Source organism: Chelonia mydas, chromosome 9 (assembly GCF_015237465.2).
Source record: "Chelonia mydas isolate rCheMyd1 chromosome 9, rCheMyd1.pri.v2, whole genome shotgun sequence".
NCBI classification, from domain to species: Eukaryota; Metazoa; Chordata; order Testudines; family Cheloniidae; genus Chelonia; species Chelonia mydas.
In genome coordinates, this window is record NC_057855.1 from 78,674,696 (window position 1) to 78,698,461 (window position 23,766).

Sequence of the window (23,766 nt, forward strand, 5' to 3'; positions counted from 1 at the left end):
AACGGGCTTGCTTGTTGGCAAACTCCAAAAGAGGCCAAGGACAGAATCAACCAAGGTAACTGACTGACCCTCTCACATACAGAGATGGTCCTTCCACTCCAGGGTTCAGTCTCCAAGATTGTCTAGCTGGCACCTTTCACCAATGCAGAGTTTACTGGGCTTTTTAAAGAAAGGTGGGGAAAAGTGGTGAGTTACTCAAGTGACACAATGTTCCTGTCAAATATCCAATTGCAGAAAAGAGAAGATACCCAAAGGGAACAATATTGGCTTTGCCAGTGTGTCTTGGCATCCAAACAGGCTGGAAAGACATTGCTCTGGCAAAGACCAGTGCCGAGCCATAGCTTCCCAAAAATGTTTGCCTAATAAAAACAAGGAACAAAGCAATAGACGCCCATAGAGATCTGTCCAAAAGCAAGGATTTGCATTATTAAATGCCTCACCTTCCCATTAATCTGCTCTTTAAGATCCACTGTGTTTATCATTCATTGATTCTATCACTACGTGTTACAAACAAGACACATACCTATGCTTAGCCTCAAGGAGAGAGTCAGTGGATTGTAAATTCTCCATGAAAGGAACAGAAGAGTGGAAATTGGGTGTCTGCCATGGCAGGTTGCTTCAGATCCATGCAATGTGCTGCAATTATGGCTTTTATTGACATGGGGGAAGGAATTATGGAAATAGTCCCAGGGAGGAATGTATGTCATCACTGCATGGATTTATGCTCTCAAAAGAATTTCTGTAGGGCTCTCACCACAGAGTGTTTTATGGAATAAATGTGTGACCAACATGTGCGTCCATGCATATCTATCTATCTATTTATTTATTTATTTGCACAGTATAGTGATAGAACCTAGAGGTTGCAATCAGGAGTGAGGTTACATTGTGCTAGGTGCTGCACAAACTTAGAGGAAGATAGGGTACCTTCTCTCAAAATAGATTGCAAACTCTTTTTGGAGAACATTCAACAAACACATGTGACAAGCAGGGGTGGCTAGTTGTATGGGCCCGTGGTGCCTGGGCTCCAGCAATATTCAGGGTCCGGGAGCCCAGCTCCACCAATGTTTGGGACCAGGTCTCTCCCCCGGCCCCCCCTGCTGCCCCCACACACCTTCCCCGAGTGTCCCCTGGCCCTCACTTGCTGCCCCTGTACACCTCCCCCAGATCGTCCCTGCAGCACCATGCTGCCTCCGCTCTGCTGGCTCCCGGCATCAACTGCCGCCGCAGGGTCCTAGTGCTCCCCATCCCCGAGTGCCAGGGCAGGCTGCCCTTACCCTGCCCTTCTGCCTCGGACCCTTCCCTTTTCCGGCGGGACCCTCCACCAGCATAGGGCCCCCCTGCCTGCAGTCACCGGTCCTGCCCCACACTGGGCAAGGGCCAGCCCCATCCCTCACCCCCAGTGAGGCTACAGTGAGGGGCAGCAGCAGGGGAGGAGGCACACATGTGATGGCAGCCCCCCATCTCCGGCACCCACCACAGGGGAGGCAAGGGGGCTTCCTGGACCTGAGAGGGGCCCTAGAAGCACATGCAATGACAATGTTGCGGGGTGACTGTGCTGCCTGGGGAGAAGAAGGGGGCCCTTCCCCCAGAGCTCACTGCTGCCGGTGGGGAGAGGGCTGGGGGGAGTCCTCCTCTCTGGCACAAGCCCTGGGGCAGCCTGCCTTCACCCCAAACTCATCCCCAGCCCTGCCCCACCCCAGAGCCTGCACCCCCAGCCAGAGCCCTCACCCCCCTCACCTCAACCCTCTGCCATAGCCCTGAGCCCCCTCCTGCATCATGAACCCCTCATCCCCAGCCCCACCCCACAGCCCTCACCCCACACCGCAACCCTCTGCCCTAGCTCTGAGGCCCCTCCCACACCCCAAATCCCTCATCCCCAGCCACACCCCAAACCCCTCACCCCTGCACCCTCTTCCTCAGCACCCCCTCCCACCCCCAAACTCCCTCCCAGAGCCTGCTCCCCTCACCCGCTCCTGCACCCCCACCCCAGCCCAGAGCCTGCACCCAAACTCCATCCCGGAGCCTGCACCCCTCACCCCCTCCTGCACCGCCACCCCCTGCCCCAGCCTGGAGTCTGCACCCCTGACCCAAACTCTATGCCAGAGCCTGCACCCCTGACCCAAACTTCCTCCCAGAGCCTGCACTCTGCACCCCAATCCCCTGTCCCAGCCCAGGGCTTGCACCCCAGACCTCTTCCCCCCACCCAAACTCCCTCCCAGATCCTTAGGCAGGTGTGGGGCAGAGTTTGGGTGGGGCAGGTTCTCGGCATCACCAAAATTTCTACAAACCTGCCACCCCTGCATGTGACAAGGTAAAGTGAACATAGTATTGGTGGTGAAGGGTACCAGGATAACAGCCCCAGAGACTGGAGTCTTCTATCCCAGAATGGCAACAGCATGGGCAGTAGCAGAGCAAGCTTCCACCATGCTTCACCCCTGACCTGGAAGGGACACTTCTCAGAGTGGGGACATTGTTCATTGTCCCTGGCTCATTCAGTCCCTGGCCTCACAGTTGAGTCTGCTCAAAAAAGGTACCCGTTATTGCCTGTAGAGAGGCAGTTACCCCACTCTGGTGGAAAATGGTAGGCTGATTGGGGAAGCAGCCACAGCTTGGGGCCATGTTCCAATCAGGCCACACCTGGCCCTGTTATAAGGGCTCAGGGAGGCACTGTATCAATCTCTCTCTAGCCTTGGAGGGAGAAGGACCTAGCTGCTTAGGAGAAAAGGGTACCTGAGGCAAGGGCAAGGGCAGCTCCAGCATGGCAACTCCCCAGGCTGCAGGCCTTGTTAAAGGCCCAAGGTAGGTACTGGGGCTAAAGAGGTATAGCCCAGGGATAGGCAGAGGCAGCTGGTCCAACCCCCTTGCCAATGATGAGGGCCTTTACAGACTGTGGTTTGCCCAAGGGAATGGGGGACTAGATGACAACTGGCAGGAGCCACTGAGGCAAGGTGGGTGTTGGGGGTTCCCATGGGAGGGGAGACCCAGAGTGTGGGGTACTGCTGGAGGCAGATCCCCCAGGGAAAGGGGTACCGTGTCTGGGAGGGACATGGAGGCCTGAGGCAGGTGAGATACTGGCCAGCTGAGGGCTCTCTGAAACGGGAAAAGAGCTAATTCCCAGATGACCAGCAGGAGGTGCCGCACCAGTGAGTCTGAGGTCTGCTACATTGCCAACTCTGGGGTGATGCAGATAGCTGTCCGCTGGCTGCTATACCAATTCCTAGATGCCCATTGTCACAAATGGTACCAATTCTGGCTTTGTGAATTTTTATTTGGCAAAAACAGAGATTCTGCACTGTGGGGCAAGAATTTAGTCAACAGCACAATTTTGCCACTAATGCTTTAAAATGTGGGTTTTTGTCAAAGCAAGATATGTGCAGCTTCTACTCTGGAACAATGGCAGATTTTACCCTGGGTGGAAATCTCCATATTCAATAGAGATTCTGCCTCTTCCCCAGTGAACTACCTTCCTTTTTTATTTTTTATTTACTTTGCCACATAGAGAAAAATGTGAGGTGAAAACATGAAGGTTTGTTTGTCTCATGCGCTCAACCCTGAAACGTGACATTCCTCCTGGTTTCGTCAGTGGTGTGAATTTTTCCACTCTGCTTTCACATCTTGAGTTTATCTGGAAAGAATACAGAATGGGAAATGCCTGGCTTATTTGCTAGGGGAAGGGTTTGCTGCTCTAATAAAGACCAGGTTGTTTCCTAATATCTGGAATGTGCAGAAGGATTCAGCAGGCGAAAAAGAAGCATTGCTTGAGCCTTCCCAAACCTCCTCAACTTTTGAGGGGTTTGCAAAACTTTCTGAGTTCATACAGGCCTGATCCAAAGCCCACTGAAGCCAGGAGGAGTTTTTTCCATTTTCTTTGGTAGGCTTTGGATTAGGCCCTAAATAAAACAGAGGGCATAATTCAAACCATTGATTTTCAAGGAAGATGGAATAACGAGCATGTATTTTTAAGTCACTGGAAGCCTGTGCTGTGTAATCAAGGAAACTTTCTGCGATCAAGGCAGTGCAGCATTTTGGTGTTTTTTTTTTTTTTTTTTTTTTTTTAAAAAGCATGAAGCAGCCCAGAACTGCATTGTCAGAACCAGAATCTGACGTGTTGTGAATCAATAGCATTGAGTCCTCAAGGGGTTCTGTATTTAGCAAAGCAAGGACTCCTGTCCTTTATTTCAAGAATGAAGAATCCCCTTGTGATCTCAGACTCTGAGTTCAGGTTCCCTTTCTATGCTCACTTTGTGCAGCATTTTAGTTAAAGAGCAAGATTGCTGTTCGCAGTAAGTGCTTTCAGAAAGGAGCACTGTGTAGCCGACTGTGAGTCAATGTCCTTATTTAGGCAGTGCAAGTAGGAGGAACTTAGCTGGATCCCCTCTCAGCTGATCAGGAAAAGCAAGCAGGCAATGTTACTTGCTCCAGTCACTCGCTCCTGTGCTCTGGAGCTGGAAGCACCTAACGGAATTGAAGGATTATCTGACTGATACTCCAACAATTGGGACTTGTGAAATAGACCCAGTAACAACTTTTTTTTTCCCCCTATCTTCCCCCCTCCCCTTTGAATGTGTCAATAGACCAACATGTGAGGTTGGGAATAAGTCATGTACTCAGAAGAAGGACCAACACCCAGCCAGGAGGATGACTCCTCAACAGAAGGCTAATCTGCCCAAGGGACAGAGCGAAGAAGACCCAAGAGTGTGGATGCAGGAGTGGGGGAAGGCAAGTACATGGCTGGCATGTTAAAGGGGAGATGAAAGCGCAGCTGAGATGTGTTAGGGGTTCCAGCATGTGCTTTGATTTGTCTGCAGAAACTGTTTTTCCATGCTATGAACCAGTATGTAAATCCCTTGGTCTTTTTCACATTCCTTTGACTCGCTTCACTTTTTTTTCTTTATTTGCTTAACTTTCCACCACTTCTGTTTACTAAGCCCATGTTTATTCCCACTTAGAATCTGTCTGAAAACTCTTGTCTTTTTTCCTGAGTGTCCACAAGTTGCAGTGCCTCCATCTAAGGTGTTAGGTATTATTTTTGTCTCGCATGGTAGGTTTAACTTCTCAAGCCATTCAGCTGGCCTGTAACCTGCCTGTCCTTCTATCCATTAGAAAGCTGTAATAGGAGGTCATACAAATATCTCCATACTCCATCTCACTGTTTACTAATATTCAACAATGACTCTCCATCAGCCCCTGGGCTATATTATAGCTAAAAATAAAAGATCTGAGGAGCAGGAAAGGAGCAGGTGCCGTTTCTGTTGGTGTCACATTGATCTAAGTAGTTTATTTCTATGCAAATGATGGCATGATATCATTTAATCTGTGCTATGTAATATAAATGATCCAGTATTTGGAGTCAGAGAGAAGTGTAGATGCCACTAGATTCAGAGTAACATCAACACTCTTTGAAATGCTTAACTCACCACTCTATGCTTTTCACTTGGGATTTTTGGTAAAGGTATTAGCCCTGGTCTCCTGATAACCCAAGGCAGATTTTTGGCTATTACAAACCCAAATCCTCACTGCAGGTTCACTTGGCTACAAATTTCTTCTTCCTTTCTGAAACCGTTCTGTAGTGTCACTGTTCATTGTGAAACAACTGATGTGTTCCACTCCAGAGGTGGTTGCATTTCAGTGGTGGGTGAAGTGTTTCCCATGTAAGTAATGTTTGGGATGTAAAGTACTAGATAAAATATCATATGACAATGTTTCAAATGCTGGTCAATTCAGCTCTCAACCTGCTATTTATGGATGAAGCTTCACACCTATTGTGCTAAGCAGGACAGCCGCAGTGGGCCAAGGGGAGCTATTTGTGCTAGCAACTAGGAGTGGAGGGGACTGTTCTCTGCCATATTTCTTAACATTTGGAAAAATAACAAACTTTTTGGGGGGTGCGTGGGAGAAATTTCAGCACAAAAAAGTGGCTATTCCTAATCTAAACCTATTATGAACTCTGAGCTAAGAGAGGTATGTCGGAGCTCTGCAGCTGCCTGTTTGCAATGCAATCCTAGTGATAGCAATGTTTTCAATGGCCTGAGACTCGACAGCTTTGCAGAACTAAAAATGTTGTTGATCATTGCTGCACTGCCTCAGTATCCACACAGCACTGATGAGACCTCCAAAGTCCTGTTCCACTATGCACTAGGCTCTGGGCCCAGAGAACCTACTGTCTCGTCTGCACTTGTTATAAAGTGCTGGCGAGCAATCTGGAGGGGATATCGTCAGAACCAAAGTTCAACTTCTGGTCTCCTTTTCTCTGTGTCCAGGCCAGAACTGATCTTTTCTCCTACCCTTTCATATTGGGGCATCGCTACCTTTTCATCCTCCATAGCAGCACCTTTCCTCTGTCATTCTGACAGCAAAGCCAACCAGCAGAGGCAAGTAGCAGTGAATATTAATGGATGTGTCTCCTTGCCCCTGGAATTTCGGGATTAGGGATGGGCAAATTGATTCAAACAAAATAACCTTCCAGAACTTTTGTTCAAAACTTGATCATTTTCTAAGATTGAAAGAACAGCTGGGTAAATTTTGTAATGTCTGTATTAGTTTTAAAATAATGCATCCACATAATCTGGAATGTGGACAAGAAAAGTAATTAAACTATATTAAAAAAAATCAAAGGCCTGGTCTGATACACCACCTCACAACACTGTGTCATGTAATGTTGGCCCCACATAATGTTTTTGTTGGCTTGCCTGGGTATATATTGCAGGCAGTGGCCCTGCAGATAATAAGAGTCACTCAGCGAGACACTAAAGCAGTAAGGCATTTCACTAGAGATATGCACAGCTTCTCAAAAGAAGTATATCCTAACTAACAATACACATTTCTCCAAGATCTCATTGTCTATACAGTCAGTCAAATGGAACTTGAAAGAGTAATTGTAATAGCATCTTTTAGCGACTCCCAATAATTTACACACACTCCTTATAGAAGAAAAGAGAATCTATCACATTTGCTCTTAAAAAGACTTTTAATTTGCTGAAATCAAGTTTTTCAGGGTATTACTATTTATCTTTGAGCCATGTTATTCAAATATGAATTACATAGCAAACATTTAGAAATGAAATCTGTTTTTAGAACATGGCCAGCATGGGCTGTATAGTGACTGGCAGTGTCTTCTGGCTCCTCTGTGGATTCTAGCAACTAAATACAAGGGGTTGTCAAAGGCTTTGTAAAGTTCTTCTGGTGAACAAAATTGTACATGGCTTATCTTTTTCTTAAAGTTATTTTTGAGCATCTCTCTGTAGTCTGAGTTCCAGCTGGGACCACAACCAGAATAAGTATAGAAAACACCAGGTTGTCCTGAAATTGCCAATTCCATGAGGCTGGGGTCAATATTTGAATGTGGAGTGCTTCTCCTATCTGCCCCTCTTCGTTGATCCTTAGCTGCACAAGCTTTGGAAATGAGAGTTCTGGGAGTACCCTTGCACTGCACACACATCTCCTGTGTGGTAACATGTTACACGGCTACCAGAACTTCAATGGATGTGATCCAAGAGCTTCTATTCTAAACAAACACTAGTCAGGCTGTGTCTTTTGCTTAGGTATATCAGATGATGAACACATCAGCTTTCTTTTTTTGCTTTTTTTTGCTTTTTTTTTTTTTTTTAGCCACCAACCTGAAGACCTAGTGGACATTCTCTCTAATTACCCAAGAGATGCTGAGTCCCCTTGTTCATAATCTATGTAGGATTCTGCCTTATTTTTTAAAATGTGCTGCTTTTTTTTTTTAAAAATTCACAGTAGCAAACTAGACCTGTTCCACCCCAGGCCCCTTAGGAGAAGCATTGGGTCTAGCCGCTGATTGTTGTGCTGTGTAGAATTGTTTATTTCTATACAAACTGCATCTTGGTATGAGAAATAAGGAAGGAAACTGTTTAGCTGATTTGCTGTTCTCAGACAACTATGCATGTTACAGCCACTCACACCTAGACAGCCACGAGACTGACATCAGAACACCTATATGACATCTGCCTAGATTTCATCTGTACTGTCCTCTTCAGACACCTACATGATTCCAATTCACATGTACACTCATAAACATCTAAGTCATCTGCACACACTCCTACGTTACACCAGTGAACTTACGCCGGCCAATATTACACATTCCTTCATGGATACCTATGCTACCATTCCAGAAACCCACATGCTGATATTATACTATTAGATCTACATACACATTCAAATCTGTACACTTCCGTAGTTCAGTCAGAAACATCCACTCCTATTTACACCCATATTGTACTAGCACACACATTCACTCACTCCCGTGCTACCCTCACTTGCAATCATCACACCCACTGTGCACCAGTACTTATTCCAGAAGTACCATCTCCAAATGGCAATAGGATTGTGCCAGCCAGCCAGTGTTTGTCAGCTGGTATCATTCCAGTGGTTGGCAACTAAAATGTAGGTGTGGTCTTCCAGAGATGGTCCCTAAAGAATGGCCTGATCTGCACAACGTTCATTGCCCATGGACGAAAGTTGGAGTGTTGTTCCTTGACTTTAGCAAAGCTTTTGACGCTGTCTCCCACAGTATTCTTGCCAGCAAGTTAAAGAAGTATGGGCTGGATGAATGGACTATAAGGTGGGTAGAAAGCTGGCTAGATTGTCGGGCTCAACGGGTAGTGATCAATGGCTCCATATCTAGTTGGCAACCGGTATCAAGTGGAGTGCCCCAAGGGTCGGTCCTGGGGCTGGTTTTGTTCAATATCTTCATAAATGATCTGGAGGATGGTGTGGATTGCACCCTCAGCAAGTTTGCAGATGACACTAAACTGGGAGGAGTGGTAGATACGCTGGAGGGATGGGATAGGATACAGAGGGACCTAAATAAATTGGAGGATTGGGCCAAAAGAAATCTGATGAGGTTCAACAAGGACAAGTGCAGAGTGCTGCACTTAGGACGGAAGAATCCCATGCACCGCTACAGACTAGGGACCGAATGGCTTGGCAGCAGTTCTGCAGAAAAGGACCTAGGGGTTACAGTGGACGAGAAGCTGGACATGAGTCAACAGTGTGCCCTTGTTGCCAAGAAGGCCAATGGCATTTTGGGATGTATAAGTAGGGGCATTGCCAGCAGATCGTGGGACGTGATCATTCCCCTCTATTCGACATTGGTGAGGCCTCCTCTGGAGTACTGTGTCCAGTTTTGGGCCCCACACTACAAGAAGGATGTGGAAAAATTGGAAAGAGTCCAGCGGAGGGCAACAAAAATGATTAGGGGACTGGAACACATGAGTTATGAGGAGAGGCTGAGGGAACTGGGGATGTTTAGTTTAGAATGAGGGGGGATTTGATAGCTGCTTTCAACTACCTGAAAGGGGGTTCCAAAGAAGATGGCTCTAGACTGTTCTCAGTGGTAGCAGATGACAGAACAAGGAGTAATGGTCTCAAGTTGCAGTGGGGGAGATTTAGGTTGGATATTAGGAAAAACTTTTTCACTAGGAGGGTGGTGAAACACTGGAATACGTTACCTAGGGAGGTGGTGGAATCTCCTTCCTTTAGAATTTTTTAAGGTCAGGCTTGACAGAGCCCTGGCTGGGATGATTTAATTGGGGATCGGCCCTGCTTTGAGCAGGGGGTTGGACTAGGTGACCTCCTGAGGTCCCTTCCAACCCTGATATTCTATGATTTGCAGGTTGCCAAATCCCCCTCCTTCTCTGGGTGCCCTTGGTTAGATCTTTAATGTATACACGTTCTCAGGGGTACCCTCTTGTGCCATGGTGATCATCAACCCCATTTCACAGGTCCTGGCCTGTCATGTGTGTTTTAGCAGGAATATATATATGATCTTCCCCGTCACTGCCAGGGGCCCAAATTTACCAGTAAATGTTTCAATCACTGGGATCAGAAAATGATGCTGTTAATTTTCCTGTTTCCCCTCTCACTGAGGTTGTCAGAGACGATACGTGAAAGTGTTGAGGGAGGGGGAGCCACTCTCTCTCACCCCATTCTCTTCCCCTTCTACACCTCCCATCCCCCACCCCATAGTGAACAAACAGGCTGTTCAGATAAGAATTGGAAAAGTGACTGAGAAAGTTTCCAAAACCCAGTGCCCATAATCCATCCCTCTGAAAACAGGCAGGGTGGGGTGTAGCCTATGGTGAGAGAGAATCTGAAGGAAAACAGGATGTTTTTGTGATAACTTATTTTTCATAATTCTCATTGAAATGTTTGCTTTGTTCTGTTTTTGGAGTTGCCTGTAGCCTTTATTGGAGACGTGACAAGCCAAAGAACTTTTGGGGGGGGAGGGTGGTTATGTTGTGGGGAGATATGAGTAATTTAATGACTGCTAGAGTATCCCAGAATAATAATCCCTCTCTATATGTCTGGTGCAAATGCACCTGGGATGTTGTATTGAGGTTCTCGGTACTGAATACCAGACGGATTTTGACAAATTGCAAAGAATTCAGAGAAATGCAACAAAAACACTCGACGCTGGAGGGATTGATGTAAGTGTAGAGCTGTGTTGAACTCTGGGAGTAGTCAGTAAACTTCTTTGGGGTTTGTTCCCATCATTCTGGGGCCTTCTGCACCCGATAATGTGCCTAGCACTGTTCCCAGTTTCACCTGATTCTGTTTTCACAAGAATGCCCCTAGTGATTCAACAAAACAAACAGGAAAAGTAGAAGACAGAAAATAATATATGAAAAAAAGCAGAATCCTCTTCAAATAAAACACTTCTCAAAGTTTTCCATTGCCCGTTGGCAGTTCTTTAATGCTGCACAAGAAATAGAGACCTAAGAATTGACAATAGCCTGCAGTCTGGTATCTCGAGCTGCTAACCTGAGTTGCCGAGTCTTCAATGCTATTTTAACTTGATTTAGATAACCTTAGTTAAGAACACACCTTTTGTTGTAGCATAGACACACTTTGAGAGTGGCCAGTTGTGGGTGCTCTAGATTAGAAGAAGGTATTACCTCCTGCTTCACAATGGCACTCTTTTACGCAAGTCCATCTTTTGGAACAAAATGTCTTCCTGACCTGAACCTATTGAGAATTAGCCATACTTCTAGTACTTATCCTGCTGTAGTTTGTGTAATGGAAGGTGTTATTCCCATTCATCTAAATATGTAGGGAGTTTTGCCATTGACTTTGGGGCAAGAGTTCATCCCTAATCTTTTCTTCACCTTTACTAAAAGATGAGCTTCTGTAATAGCCTGCAGCAGTCACTTCCACAGGGTAGTTATTACAGTTTCTTGTAAGGTCTTTATCAAAAATCCATTGACATTCAAAATGGTCAATATCCCTTGGTGGTCCTTTGCCCCCTATTCTGTTATGTCTTTCGAAGAATTGTAATAGGGTAAGTAAGCAAAATTCACCCTTACGTTAGTTTGTAATGGAAGTTCCTTGGCATAAGGAATATCCATCCTCCATGAGTCAGGCACTGTATTTTCTTTTCTTGCTGACCTAAACGGGCCTCTGTTCTTTCCTTTAACTTCTGAGCTATATACGCTCTAATCTTTTTGTCCCTCTCTAACCTCTCCTTTGCCACCTCCATGGGCAACTCCTCCTTCCCCTCATTATATGTTAGCTTTTTCCATTGTCTGTTTTCAGCCCTCTCACTGCTCTTTTACTCCCTGTTCCTTGCATGAATTAAAATAATACCTTTATGCTGATCACTCCCAAACTTCTGTCTCCACCCTGATCTTTTACCACTTGTTCAGTGATTTGTCTCCAACTGCCTCTCTTACAGTTCCACCCATCTCTTGGTGCCCTCTCAAAAATTAGCCCCCCAAAAAGGCACTTCTTTGGCCAAATCCTCTTACTCTGGATTTTACACCACCATTGTAAATAGCATCTCCCCTGAAGATTATGAAGTTCAGATCCAGGTTTTGATTCTGGAATGTTGCTTTCCAAAGTCTGGGGGTGCTTGAATCTTTCGTGAGCCTATCTCAAATTTTAAGAAGGTGTTGGAAGGTGGGTTTTACTTGGAAGTATTCAAGCTGTCGCCATTCCAGTTGGCAGGTGGGTGACTGATACAAGAAGGGGACTTCTTTTCATGCTGTGTGCTTTGTACGGGTCACTGCTGATTAGCCTGTTTTTTCCACCAGCCACTTCTGAGAGTGCCATTTAGCAAATCCAAAACTGTATAACACTAACGTGATGCTTACAAGGCATAAAGGGATTAATGTTCAACTCTAATGAAATCCAGATGCACACAGCTGCCTCTTCTCAAGCTCTCTTCCATTGCCAAGTTGCAAATGAAATGATTTGATTTAGTGTAAATACACGGGATCCACCAGACTCAGAATAGTGATAATATCTACTACATACTTAAACCCACAAGGTACCAAGGCCATTGGGTTTCTGTTGACAGCTCATGCAGTAGGGAAGACTTAGTTGTCCACAAACCAACTCCATTTGCAAATAATTCATTTGTGAGATAAACCTCATGACCTTTTGCAAAGGGCCCTGATGCAATAGAGCTGGGGAAACATAGCAGAGGAATAAAGTTGCTTTTATTAATCAAAGAAAGCTAATGTCTGTGTAACGAATTGGTGGGTCTCAGCCCAGTTCCTAATGGATAGTGGTCTATGTCACTAAAACCACCAGTGCAAATAGCAGCAGATGGCCTCTTCAATGGTAGTCTCATCTGAGGATATGTCTACACTGCAATTAAAAACCCACGGCTGGCCCGTGCCAGCTGACTCACGCTTGCAGAGCTCAGGCTAAGGTGCCACTTAATTGCGGTGTAGACATTCAGGCTTGGGCTGGACCCCAGGTTCTAGGACCCTGTGAAATGTAAGAATCCCAGGGCTCAGGCTACAGCCCAAACCCCGAACATCTACACTGCAGTTAAACAGTCCCTTAGCCTCAGCAAGCCCAAGTCAGCTGACAAGGGCCAGTCACAGGTGACTCAGTGCAGTGTAGACATACCCTAAGAGACCAAAAATGCAATATCTCATGCAGACAGAACTTCCTTCTCACCCCTAGGGGCTGAGCAAGGGAAGGTTGGTGCTGCAGCATTCTATCCCAGAGGTAGATGTATATTAGTGGAGGGGAATGAGATATCTGAAACCTTTGGGAAATGGGGATGGAGTTAAGGTATCATATCCTATTCCCAATGGAGCTGAAGTATTACTGCCTCACACAGTGTTTATTGTTGGCCTTTTCTCTCCCTTGCATGGTTATATTTTCCTTTTTCTCACCCCGCTCATGATGTACTGTAAAGTCTCAGCCCCTGCCCACCAGAGGAGAAAGGAATAAGCCTGACTCTCAAACTCAGATCATAGATTCATAGAAAATTAGGGTTGGAAGATACCTCAGGAGGTCATCTAGTCCAACCCCCTGCTCAAAGCAGGACCAATTCCCAACTAAATCATCCCAGCCAGGGCTTTGTCAAGCCTGACCTTAAAAACCTCTAAGGATGGAGATTCCACTACCTCCCTAGGTAACGCATTCCCGTGCTTCACCACCCTCCTAGTGAAATAGTTTTTACTAATATCCAGCCTAGACCTCCCCCACTGCAACTTGAGACCATTGCTCCTTATTCTGTCCACAGCCTGTAGCAGAGCCTGGGATTCTTCCATCCTAAGTGCCCGACTCTCGGATGCATTGCATTCGGCCCCATGGACTTGTGCATGTCTAGCTTTTCTAAATAGTCCTTAACCTGTTCTTTCACCACTGAGGGCTGCTTACCTCTTTCCCACACTGTGCTGCCCAGTGCATCAGTCTGGGAGCTGACCTTGTCTGTGAAGACCAAGGCAAAAAAACATTGAGTACTTCAGCTTTTTCCACATCAATTGTCACTAGGTTGCCTCCCCCATTCAATAAGGGTCCCACACTTTCCCTGACCACCTTCTTGTTGCTATCATTCCTGCAGAAACCCTTCTTTTTACCCTTTATATCCCTTGCTAGCTGCAACTCCAATGGTGCTTTGGCCTTCCTGATTTCATCCCTGCATGCTCAAGCAATATTTTTATACTCCTCCCTAGTCAGCTGTCCAAGTTTCCACTTCTTGTAAACTTTCTCTTTGTGTTTAAGCTCACCGAAGATTTCTCTGTTAAGCTAAGCTGGTCGCCAACCATATTTGCTATTCTTTCTGCACATCGGGATGGTTTGTTCCTGCCCCCTTAATAAGGCTTCTTTAAAATACAGCCAGCTCTCCTGGATTCCTTTTCCCCCCCTCATGTTAGCCTCCCAGGGGATCCTGCCCATCAGCTGCCTGAGGGAGTCAAAGTCTGCTTTTCTGAAGTCCAGAGTCTGTATTCTGCTGCTCTCCTTTCTTTCTTTTGTCAGGATCCTGAACTCAACCATCTCATCGTCACTGCTGCCCAGGTTGCCACCCACTTCTACTTCCCCTACCAGTTCTTCCCTGTTTGTGAGCAGCAGGTCAAAGGAGCACAGCCCCTAGCTGGTTCCTCTACCACTTGCACCAGGAAGTTGTTCCCAACACTCTCCAAAAACTTCCTGGATTGTCTGTATGGTATTGCTGTATTGCTCTCCCAGCAGATGTCAGGATGATTGAAGTCCCCCATGAGAAACAGGGCCTGTGATCTGGAAACTTCTGTTAGTTGTCCAAAGAAAGCCTTGTCTACCTCATCCTCCTGGTCTGGTGGCTTATAGCAGATGCCCACCACGACATCGCCCTTGTTGCTCTCGCCTCTAAACTTAATCCAAAGACTCTCAACAGGCTTTTCTCCAGTTTCATACTGGAGCTCTGAGCAATCATACTGCTCAGTGATCCCTTGTGTATAGAAGCATGAAACAATCCTACTTGCCCACCCAACTGTCCATACATTTGTATTTTTAATATGGAAGCAGTGGAGAGAATTGTGCTAGAAGAAAAAACAGTGTGTGGTGGTGGTTGTTGGTTTTTTTTTTTTCTTTTTTTTTTTTTTAAAGGCACGTGTTACATTTTTCCATTCCTTGGGTTTGGCAGCTTCGCAACTCTTTCATTTGGCTAAATCTTGGTTCAGTGAAGAATTTATTTGCACTTTAGGAAAAAAAAACTCTGTTCATAATTTACATTGGACTCATTGAATTTTTATACATAGAAATCCAATAAGTTCCCTCCCATTATATATACATCTGACTTCACAGTAGGGGCTTCTATTCCAAAGTCCCAGCCTTCATTAAAAGGTTTAAAAGGCATTTTAAAGTCTGTATGCATTGGTTTCCCATGCAGGGCTTCTTGGTTGTTGCTTTGGAATTGTTTAAGGGCATGTTCATTACTGGAAATCATCTAGGCCTGATGGTAAAAATAATAAATATGTAAAAAATGAGACTTTCACAACTGGAGAAGCAAGAAACCGTATACGAAGAAAGAACATTCCCAAGTAACTGACACACGCCTCTAACCCTGGGGGAGGGAATAAGGAGATGAGAGTGGAGACACTGTACTGTCAAGAGAGTCTGTCCTGGTCTTTCTTGGGAAGACAAGTGATAAGGGAAAGTAATGTTTTAAAAAAAAAAAAAAAAAGACAGACTACCTGGAATCTTTTAAAAGAATATCTCCATATGAGGCACTCAGATACTATAGTGATAGATGTGGCAGTAGAACCTCAGAAGAACAGAACCTTCCTTTGTAGCAGGAATGTAGCAAATATTAATACCTATAGATCAGAGATGAGCCTCTGTTTGGATAGGCCAAGAATTGCTCAAGGCTTGAACAAAAGCCTGTGGGAGCTTTATGCATGTTAGCTAAATATTTTTTGAGTTCAAAAACGAATGTTTCACTTTTTCAGCTGCTTGTGGCCTTCTTAACTAGTGCTTGAGAAGAAACCAATGAACTCCCATTCCAGAGGCTTCTTTTGCTGTATACTGACCTGGCCAGAAACAGGAAGAATTGGGCTCTTCTAAGATGTCTTTACTTATTGATTTCTTTAGTGCCTGCCAACTTGTGATTTAATTGTTTTGATGCATGCTGGAAAGATGTGAAAAGCTTGGTCTTGTGAGACTCTTAGCCCAGTTACTCATGCAGACAGGGATGAGAAAAGCTTCTGAATTTCTGGGTGCTTCTTTGAACTGAAACTCAAACATTCAAGACCTGATCCTGTTGAAGTCAATGGCAAGACCCTGAAGGAGCAAGCACTAAGAGGGTCATCTGCCACCAGTATAAATATTCTAGAACATATGCCACTGAATAAATTACACATACAAGAAAAACAAAAAATATGATCAAGTACTCAAGCTGCCTCTTCTTAGGAAAAGAGCTCCTTACTTTGTGTTTGTACAATGTTCTGATCCTAACTGGGGTCTCGAGGTTCTATCACAATCCACATAATAATTCAGTGTGCACAGCAATACATTGCCCTGATCAGTGCAAGGAAACTTTAGATACTTCCAGGTACACTATAAACTGGTTGGTTCATGAGAGGTAAATGCATACAACAGAATGAAATATCCCAGTTAGATAGAAACATACAAACAAGGCTCTAAAAACAGGATCGAAAACCGTTAAAACTTAGGAATAAGGCTGCACTTGGCTACTTGTTAAAGAAAATAAACAGTTCTAAAACTTCACTTTATCTGTTAAGAGTCACCATGTCCAAAACTGGCCATTGTATCTTCCAGTCTGATCTCTTATTTTCTGTACAGGATGGTATTATATTCTGATGGAATGTCCCCAAGAATACAGACATACACCCAAGTGCTGAACTTCTTAAATCTATAGAGAAAAGAGGAGGCTTGGATGTTTGCAGTGACAGAGGCTCTCCTAAATTATCACAGATTCTTTCCATCACTACAGTGTCAATGGGCTGAGGCCTGAAAATATCATGAGTTTTGCTTCCCTTGTATGTCAATTCTCTATTCCATCAGGAATCATCTTTCTGTCTGTGATGCCAGGTAATGAAGTGACTGCTATCTAGTACCATGGGGTCCTGGACCATGACAGGGACTCCTAAGCACTACTGCAATATAAATAATAATAATCTGTTCTTACTCTTCTGCTCAGACTATGGGATTCCATTCTAAAGAACTTCAACCTGTTTAGGTTTAGGTGCTGTTGCCAGTCACTAAGCTTGCAGGTCATTTACAATACTCATAGGACTATCCTGCAGCCTGCAGGGCAATTAAGGCTCCTGAATTTGTTTTAGGATCCTAATCTCAACAGTGCAACTCTGCAGCCTCATGATACAAATAGCACTACATACTGATGCACCGTGAGGATGCTTGTATAGCAATGTTGCATTGCAAAGAACTAGCCTTGCAGCACGGAGTCTTCTGGGAGAAACCCTAGTTGTTTCTTAGACTTCCAAAGCTTTCATACAATGAAGCTGTGTTTAGTAGCCACCAGCCCAGAACCAAACTTAGCCAAGTTTGAGGCAGTTTCGAACCATGACATTTGGATCGGGATCTGACCCTTCCCAAAGTTGCCCTGGGCGGAGTTCTCTCCAGCAGAAGGTCTGTTTGCTTGAGCTTTGCTTACATCAGCAACAGCTTTTGTCCTTTTGAGGGCATCATTTTTGCCATACTTTTTTGTGGTGGTCCAGGGATCCTGAGCATAACCCTTCAGATATAAATAATTCATGGGACCTGAAGAGATGAAATGGAACAGAATAGTGTGGGTCAAACTATTCCCCAGTCACATCTCCTGGAAAACCCACTTGGCTGTTAGCAGATGAGTTTTGCCCCTCCCTGACCGACTGATATGGCACATTTTAAAATAAATTGGTAGGGTTCCATTTCTTGGAAGGAAATGAAGCTATTTTCAAAGCATGTCCTTCAGATGTGATTTAGCACCATCAGGCTCTGCTTATTTTAAGAAATGTTTGGATTTGGATTTTTTTCTTTTGGAGGAAAAAAAAGTAAAGAAAAACTATTAGTAAAATGCCAAGTGAAAAAGAGCTTGTGTAAAACAGCTCAAATAAATATATACAACCAACCGTCTTAGCTCTCAGTTCACCCTAAGCTGGCTCTTTCTCTGACGGGCCTTTTGTCCCCAAATAACATGCTGTGGCCACCCAGTGTTATTTATGCTTCCTCCTTTGACTAATTGGTCTAATTGTGACTCCAAGAAGAGGCTGAAGGGCTAAAGAAGCCTGATTGTTGTTCATAGGGAAAAGTGAATGCTTTACCATATGCCTCTGCTGGCAAAATCCATCCCAAGAACTAATAAAACGGCTGCTTTCCACTGGCACCTCCCTTCTGAGTATGGAATAGTTTTCCCTTTCAAAGTGAAATAACATGAAATACTAAAATGTCCTTACCTGACATGAAGCAATATGGCACAGCTAGGCTGGTCAGTTTTTAACTTGTGATATTAGCCAGTAAAGCACTCAAAATGTGATGGTGTTGTGACTGGAAGATTTTCAGAGCAACAATATGGGTGATAGTTACAGGATAGTCACATGAATTGGCTAGTATGGGTATGAACCACAGCATTCTACTGGATGATTCAGAACTCTTAACTCTACGTCATAAGCCCTATACTGTTTGTTAATGGAGATTCTCCTTCAGCTCAGGTGGCAAGGGTCTGTACTTTTGGAGCAGGATAATCTGAGTTCAATCCCTGATGCCAGGAATTTCTGAGTGGCCAAAGATTAGTTACAATATTGTATAAGATTAATCTTCTCCGACTGTCTGCGCCTATCCTCCCACTCACTCCTTACATTATTAGTGTGTTGTCTGTCCAGATTAGAATGTAAAGTCCTGGGGCAGGGACTGGGTCTCACTTGTGGTTGTTTACAATTAATAAGTTGTAATAATAATTATGGGGAATGTTTCTAGTGATTAGAGGAGCGGACTGGAGTGAGGAGACCTGTTTCTAGCTCTGTTACTGCTTCTTTGTGCTATCTTGTGTTAGCCTTAGTTTCCCCATGTTTAAAGTGGGCACTCTAATGCCTGTCTACTGTATGTAACAAGGATGCTGTGAGACTTAGTTGATTCATGTTTGTAAAGTGCTTTAAGATCCTCAGATGGAAGATACTATAGAAAAGCAAAGCATTAATAAAAAGAAAAGGAGTACTTGTGGCACCTTAGAGACTAACAAATTTATTTGAACATAAGCTTTTGTGAGCTACAGCATGCATCCGATGAAGTGAGCTGTAGCTCACGAAAGCTTATGCTCAAATAAATTTATTAGTCTCTAAGGTGCCACAAGTCCTCCTTTTCTTTTTGCGAATACAGACTAACACGGCTGCTACTCTGAAACTTGTCAAAGCATTAGCGTATGTCTAGAGAAGATATAAAAAAAAAAAACCAATGGCATCTTTTCTGAGACTGGGCAGCATCCCACTTCTTGCAATGGTGGAAACTCAATCATGATCATATAGAGTTGTGTCAGTTTGGGTGCTGGCCTACAAGTAGGCTAAGTACTAAAAGGGAACTCTAAAAACAAGTCATCTTTTTTCCAAGATGGCGTTTGCTTGTCTATTATAAAGCTGTCCTGTCCCTACTTACATACACACACATGCCCCTGGAACAGAGGTTATGGCCTTGTGTAATACAAACACCCCAATGTGGCATTCATTCCTGGGACTGGAGTAGCTGAAGAAAGAAGAGAATCACAGTTGAATGCAAGTGGCAACTCCTCCAGCCAGTAAAATGTTGTTGTCCCTGAAATGAAAACCTGGCAGAGTAACACCACGAGTTTAGCCCATTTCATTTTCTCCTGGGTATTCTGAAAATTAGGATGAGGCCCACCCCGTGCTGTGGGATGGAATATCTGACATGGGGTCATGTTTGCCAGCAAAGTCCAGCACAGCACAGAAGCAGAGAGAGGAGAATAGCAGAGGTTGCAGATAATAGAACCAGAATTCTGGGCACCCAAAAAGGAAGAAGGAAACCGTTTTTCCCTCTTAGTTCATGAGTGAAAGTAGAGCACGACAAAGGTGCAGCCTGTGGCCAGACGTGCCCTATTGTCACATGATTTCAGCCTCTGGTGTCAACAGCTTACAAGAGTTCAGAGTCAACAAGTCTGAACCTGAAATTTTCCCAGACTTATCCCTGAACCCAGGATCTCAACGTGATTCATAGCGTTTAATTATCTGTGCCTCAGAGACCCTTATGAGTCAGGGAAGTACATTATTGGCCCCATTTTACAGATGGGGAAAGTGAGGCGATGTAAGTTGTCCATAGTCAGTAAAGGCTAGATTGTGCCATACAGGCAGAGCCCTGCACTGGGGACAGGGATAAATGGCAGTGCCACAGAGGGAGTACCAGAGATGTGGTGCCTGCAGAGAGCAGAGTACTTTCCAGTGTGCTCCTGTGTGCAGGGGAGCACACAAATTCTACACTTCTTTGAAGGGTGCAGCATACCCTCCTCCACCAATGCATGGCGGGGGTGCTGCCTACTTTACAAGCTTTCAGGGGGCTGTGCTCCCAGTGAGAACATCACACGTCCCTGAGAGCAAGGGCTACAATTTTGGCTGATCCTGCCGCTAGCTTCTCAAGGAGAGGATTCTCTTTTTCCCCTCCCCCCTCACTTGGCAGCCACATACGGTCTAGGTAGCATCTAGTGGGTCAGTGTAGAGTGGGGAGTAGAACCCAGGATCCTGATTCCCGTCACCTGCCCTAACCAACAGAGGAGTCTGCCCCTTGGCCGTCCTGCATGGAGGGGCAGACAGCCTCAGGGATGTGTGCATGGGAATGTAACGCTCCAAAACATAAAGCATCCCCCGGCCACCTGATTCCTTTCCTTTAGCACATTGAGGGCCGTATTACATGACCCTTACTCTTCTTCGCTTCAGTGGCATTACTCATGTGAGCCAGGACTCCTCAATGTATGGTCCTCCTGAGTATTACTGCTCAGGTACGTGAAGGAATTTCCCTGAGCTATTCACTGGCCTTAGTGAGGGTTTATGTTTGGTCATAATAATGATTTCTAGATGCACAAACACCAAGTAACCACACCATCAAGAAGCAAAATCTGTCTGAAAAATAGAGGCACAGGCATGCACTGGCAGAAGAATGGAACTGAGCCACTCAAGTGCGACACTGGGAAGCATTGTGCCTCTGGGAGAGATGGTGCCTTCTGAAGGACTTCCCTGAGTAGGGGGTTTGCCTCCTGCCCCCTCAACTCAGGAAGAGACAGTGTATGCTCCCTGTCTCTGTCTGTGCAAAAGGTGGGATGAGGTCAGGGTTCCACTTGCTCTTTGTCTCTCCTTAACCCTTTTGGGAGGTGCTAGCCAGGACTGCAGTTGTGGCAGTCCCCCACAGGGTGGGGGGCAGAGGCTTGCAAGAGCAATCAGTTGTTTAAATTTCAAAATTCTAGGGGCCTGACTCTCCCCTGCCTTGTACCTTGTTCTGTCACCTCCACCTTTTCAGAGAGGAGGTAGAGCTGCATGTTGGCATTTTGCAAGCACTTCAGACATGTGCAAATGAAAGTTCAAGGTTCAAGATGGGAGAATCGGGCCCTGTTGATCTGCACCTGCAAGTGATTGTTGTCCCCAAAATGCACTCTCAGATATGTTCAGGAGCAATTTTGGAGGCTTTTTTGCCACTTTAACCTATGCTGCCTATACAGGCAAGGAACTGAAATGTCCTGGCAAAAGGGGCAACAGCTTTTGGCCATTGCTTGTTACTGAAGATCAACTTCACTTTCCCATCTGAGCATAAGTATCCCAGTAACTGCCAAAGCAGCAGTGTAATTCCAAACCCCTCTCTCTTTTATTGCCTTTACTTATCCTTACAAACCAGAAGAAGAATGTTCTGAGCTCTGGGGAAATTAAAGTTTCCCCTGAGAATCCACTCATTTCAGGTTGGCTCTTCAGCAGATATAAATGGCCGAGGGCAATTGATTTCAATGGAGCGACATACCAGTTGACCTCAGCTCAGGATCTGGTCCCTTGTCCTTTGTTTTGTTTTGTGGAGTAGACCAGCCTGGGATTTAACTCCGAGGTGTGTTTTGAAATTTGTCACCTTTTACCTCCATTTTGACCCCTACCAAACTGTCAGTCACTCGCTTGGGAGCAAATATAGAAAGTTTGGGGGAGTTTTTCAGCCCCTCCACTTTGACCCAACATCTCCCCGCCCTGGGCACTGGGACCTCAGTGCAGCCTTCTCCATGATCAGTGGCATTTAGTGAGAGAATCCTGGAAGGATGTGAGCTGCATGCTAGCAGGCTGGTACAGGAAGCAGCTGTTGGTGTCAGGAACTGGTTCATACAAAACACATTTTCCCAGAGAGGCTGTTTCATTAAAATCTGCTCCTGGCTGGGCTCTGTCACCATACGGGTTACGTTGACCTGTCTGTTGCTGACAAATGCAAGGAAATCAACTAACAATGCATCATAATGATCATCATCATCATGCTTTTGTGCTGAATATTGCTTCTTTCACCCGATAGGAGCCCAGGCAGGCATAGGGGAACTGATTTGGAGAAAACAGACACTCCTTTGTCCTGCTCCAGACCCAAACTCAAAACAAATCTATTTGAAGGATCACATTTGGACGAGAATTTGGGAGTCTTTTCTTCTTCTAATAGCAGCTCACTAAGGAGAGCAAGACTGTGAAAACACTGCTCTTACACCACCAGAGGGACTCCTGGGGAACAGGAGTGAGGCATGTGGCAGTGTGTGTCGTTTGCGCTGCACTGCCGAAGCAGCTTTTCATTTGAATATCTGAGGGCTTGGAAAGGTGCTGGAACTGCTACCCCAATTTTACAGATAGGTGAGATGACTTCCCAAAGGTCATGCAGTGAACCGTGGTAGTCAGGACTAGAATCAAGATTTCCTGGCTCCCATTCCCCCATGCTAACTATTACTCCATATACCCTATATTCCACACTGCACATAAATAGCAGGACTTCATTCTCCATAGTATTTAAGCCAGCACCTTTCCCCAGCCCTACAGTCACTTTAAAAGGAAACTGATTAGACATAAGTCATGATAAAATGACCAGTCATTGTTTTCAAGGTCGTCTAATTCCAGATTTCCATTCACACAAAGCTTTCATCTCTTTCACTCTTTCTGTCTCTTGATTCTCTAAATAAAAGGCAAATGGAACATCTAAAAGCACTTTGCGAGACTGTCTGCCATTCACATAAACAGAAGAGAAGAGATCATGGAACAGATGGCAGAAGAGTCTCACGTCAAGAGACTTTTGTTGGAATGCTGCTGGTAACACAAAGTCGTCATTAACTGGAAGGGAAGCAGCAATTGATTTCATATGGATGGATCTGAGCCCAAGTTTTTGGTTTATTCTTCTTCTACTTTTACTTGATTCTTGAATAAAGCCCCTTCAGACATTTCATAAAAGCTGAATAATGATGTTATATCTGCACGGTGACTTTACAGTGTATAAATTAATCACGGAATCCATCAAAGTGATACAGCCACCTCTGGGGTGACAGTCATGAGTTAATTAACATTATTCCTCAGGTCTGGACAGAAAACACTCTCCAAGTGAAACTGCAGGGAACATTTTGATAGGCAGAAAGCACTCAAGAAAAAGCCATTCGTGATACTAACATCATCCTTACTCTAGTCCAAAGTGCTTTGTAATGTAATGTAATGATACGGAACCACCAGGACCTTGGTTTTGTGTCTCATCTGAAAGACAGCACCTCTGGCAGCAGGGTGCCTCCTAACTGGAGGGGCTGTAATATTTGTAATGGAATGCAAAACTACTCAGAGTTTACATTTCTTCACAAACTTAAAACTCAGAAAAACCTGCGTCAGTACATGAATTCTTTTGAGCAAAGTGGACCTATTTTCCTATTGAAAAATAGACCAGTTCAAACTGGCTTTGGCTTTGCTTCAGAGACATAGGGGAGAGTGAGCTTTGGCAGGTTTTCTTTGTAAACTGACTCACATCGCCCAAAATTTGGCAAAAAGTGAAATTTGAGGGGTGTGATATTCATGTGAAATATAAACTGTG

General features: G+C 45.0%; 1 protein-coding gene across 2 annotated transcripts in view; it reads left to right on the forward strand.

Annotated features, from left to right (window-relative positions):
- Positions 1-2,691: 2,691 nt before the first annotated feature.
- Positions 2,692-23,766, forward strand: part of LOC102933104 (rho GTPase-activating protein 20) — a 58,081-nt gene continuing 37,006 nt past the window's right edge. Inside the window, exons 1-2 of one of the 2 annotated variants that reach the window (XM_043522431.1) lie at positions 2,692-2,799; positions 4,575-4,719. In XM_043522431.1, coding sequence (XP_043378366.1) covers positions 2,759-2,799; positions 4,575-4,719 — 186 coding nt within the window. In that variant the 5' untranslated portion in view covers positions 2,692-2,758. Of the gene's footprint in view, positions 2,800-3,419; positions 4,029-4,574; positions 4,720-23,766 lie in introns of those variants that run through there. The other variant, XM_043522432.1, reaches the window with a different exon arrangement.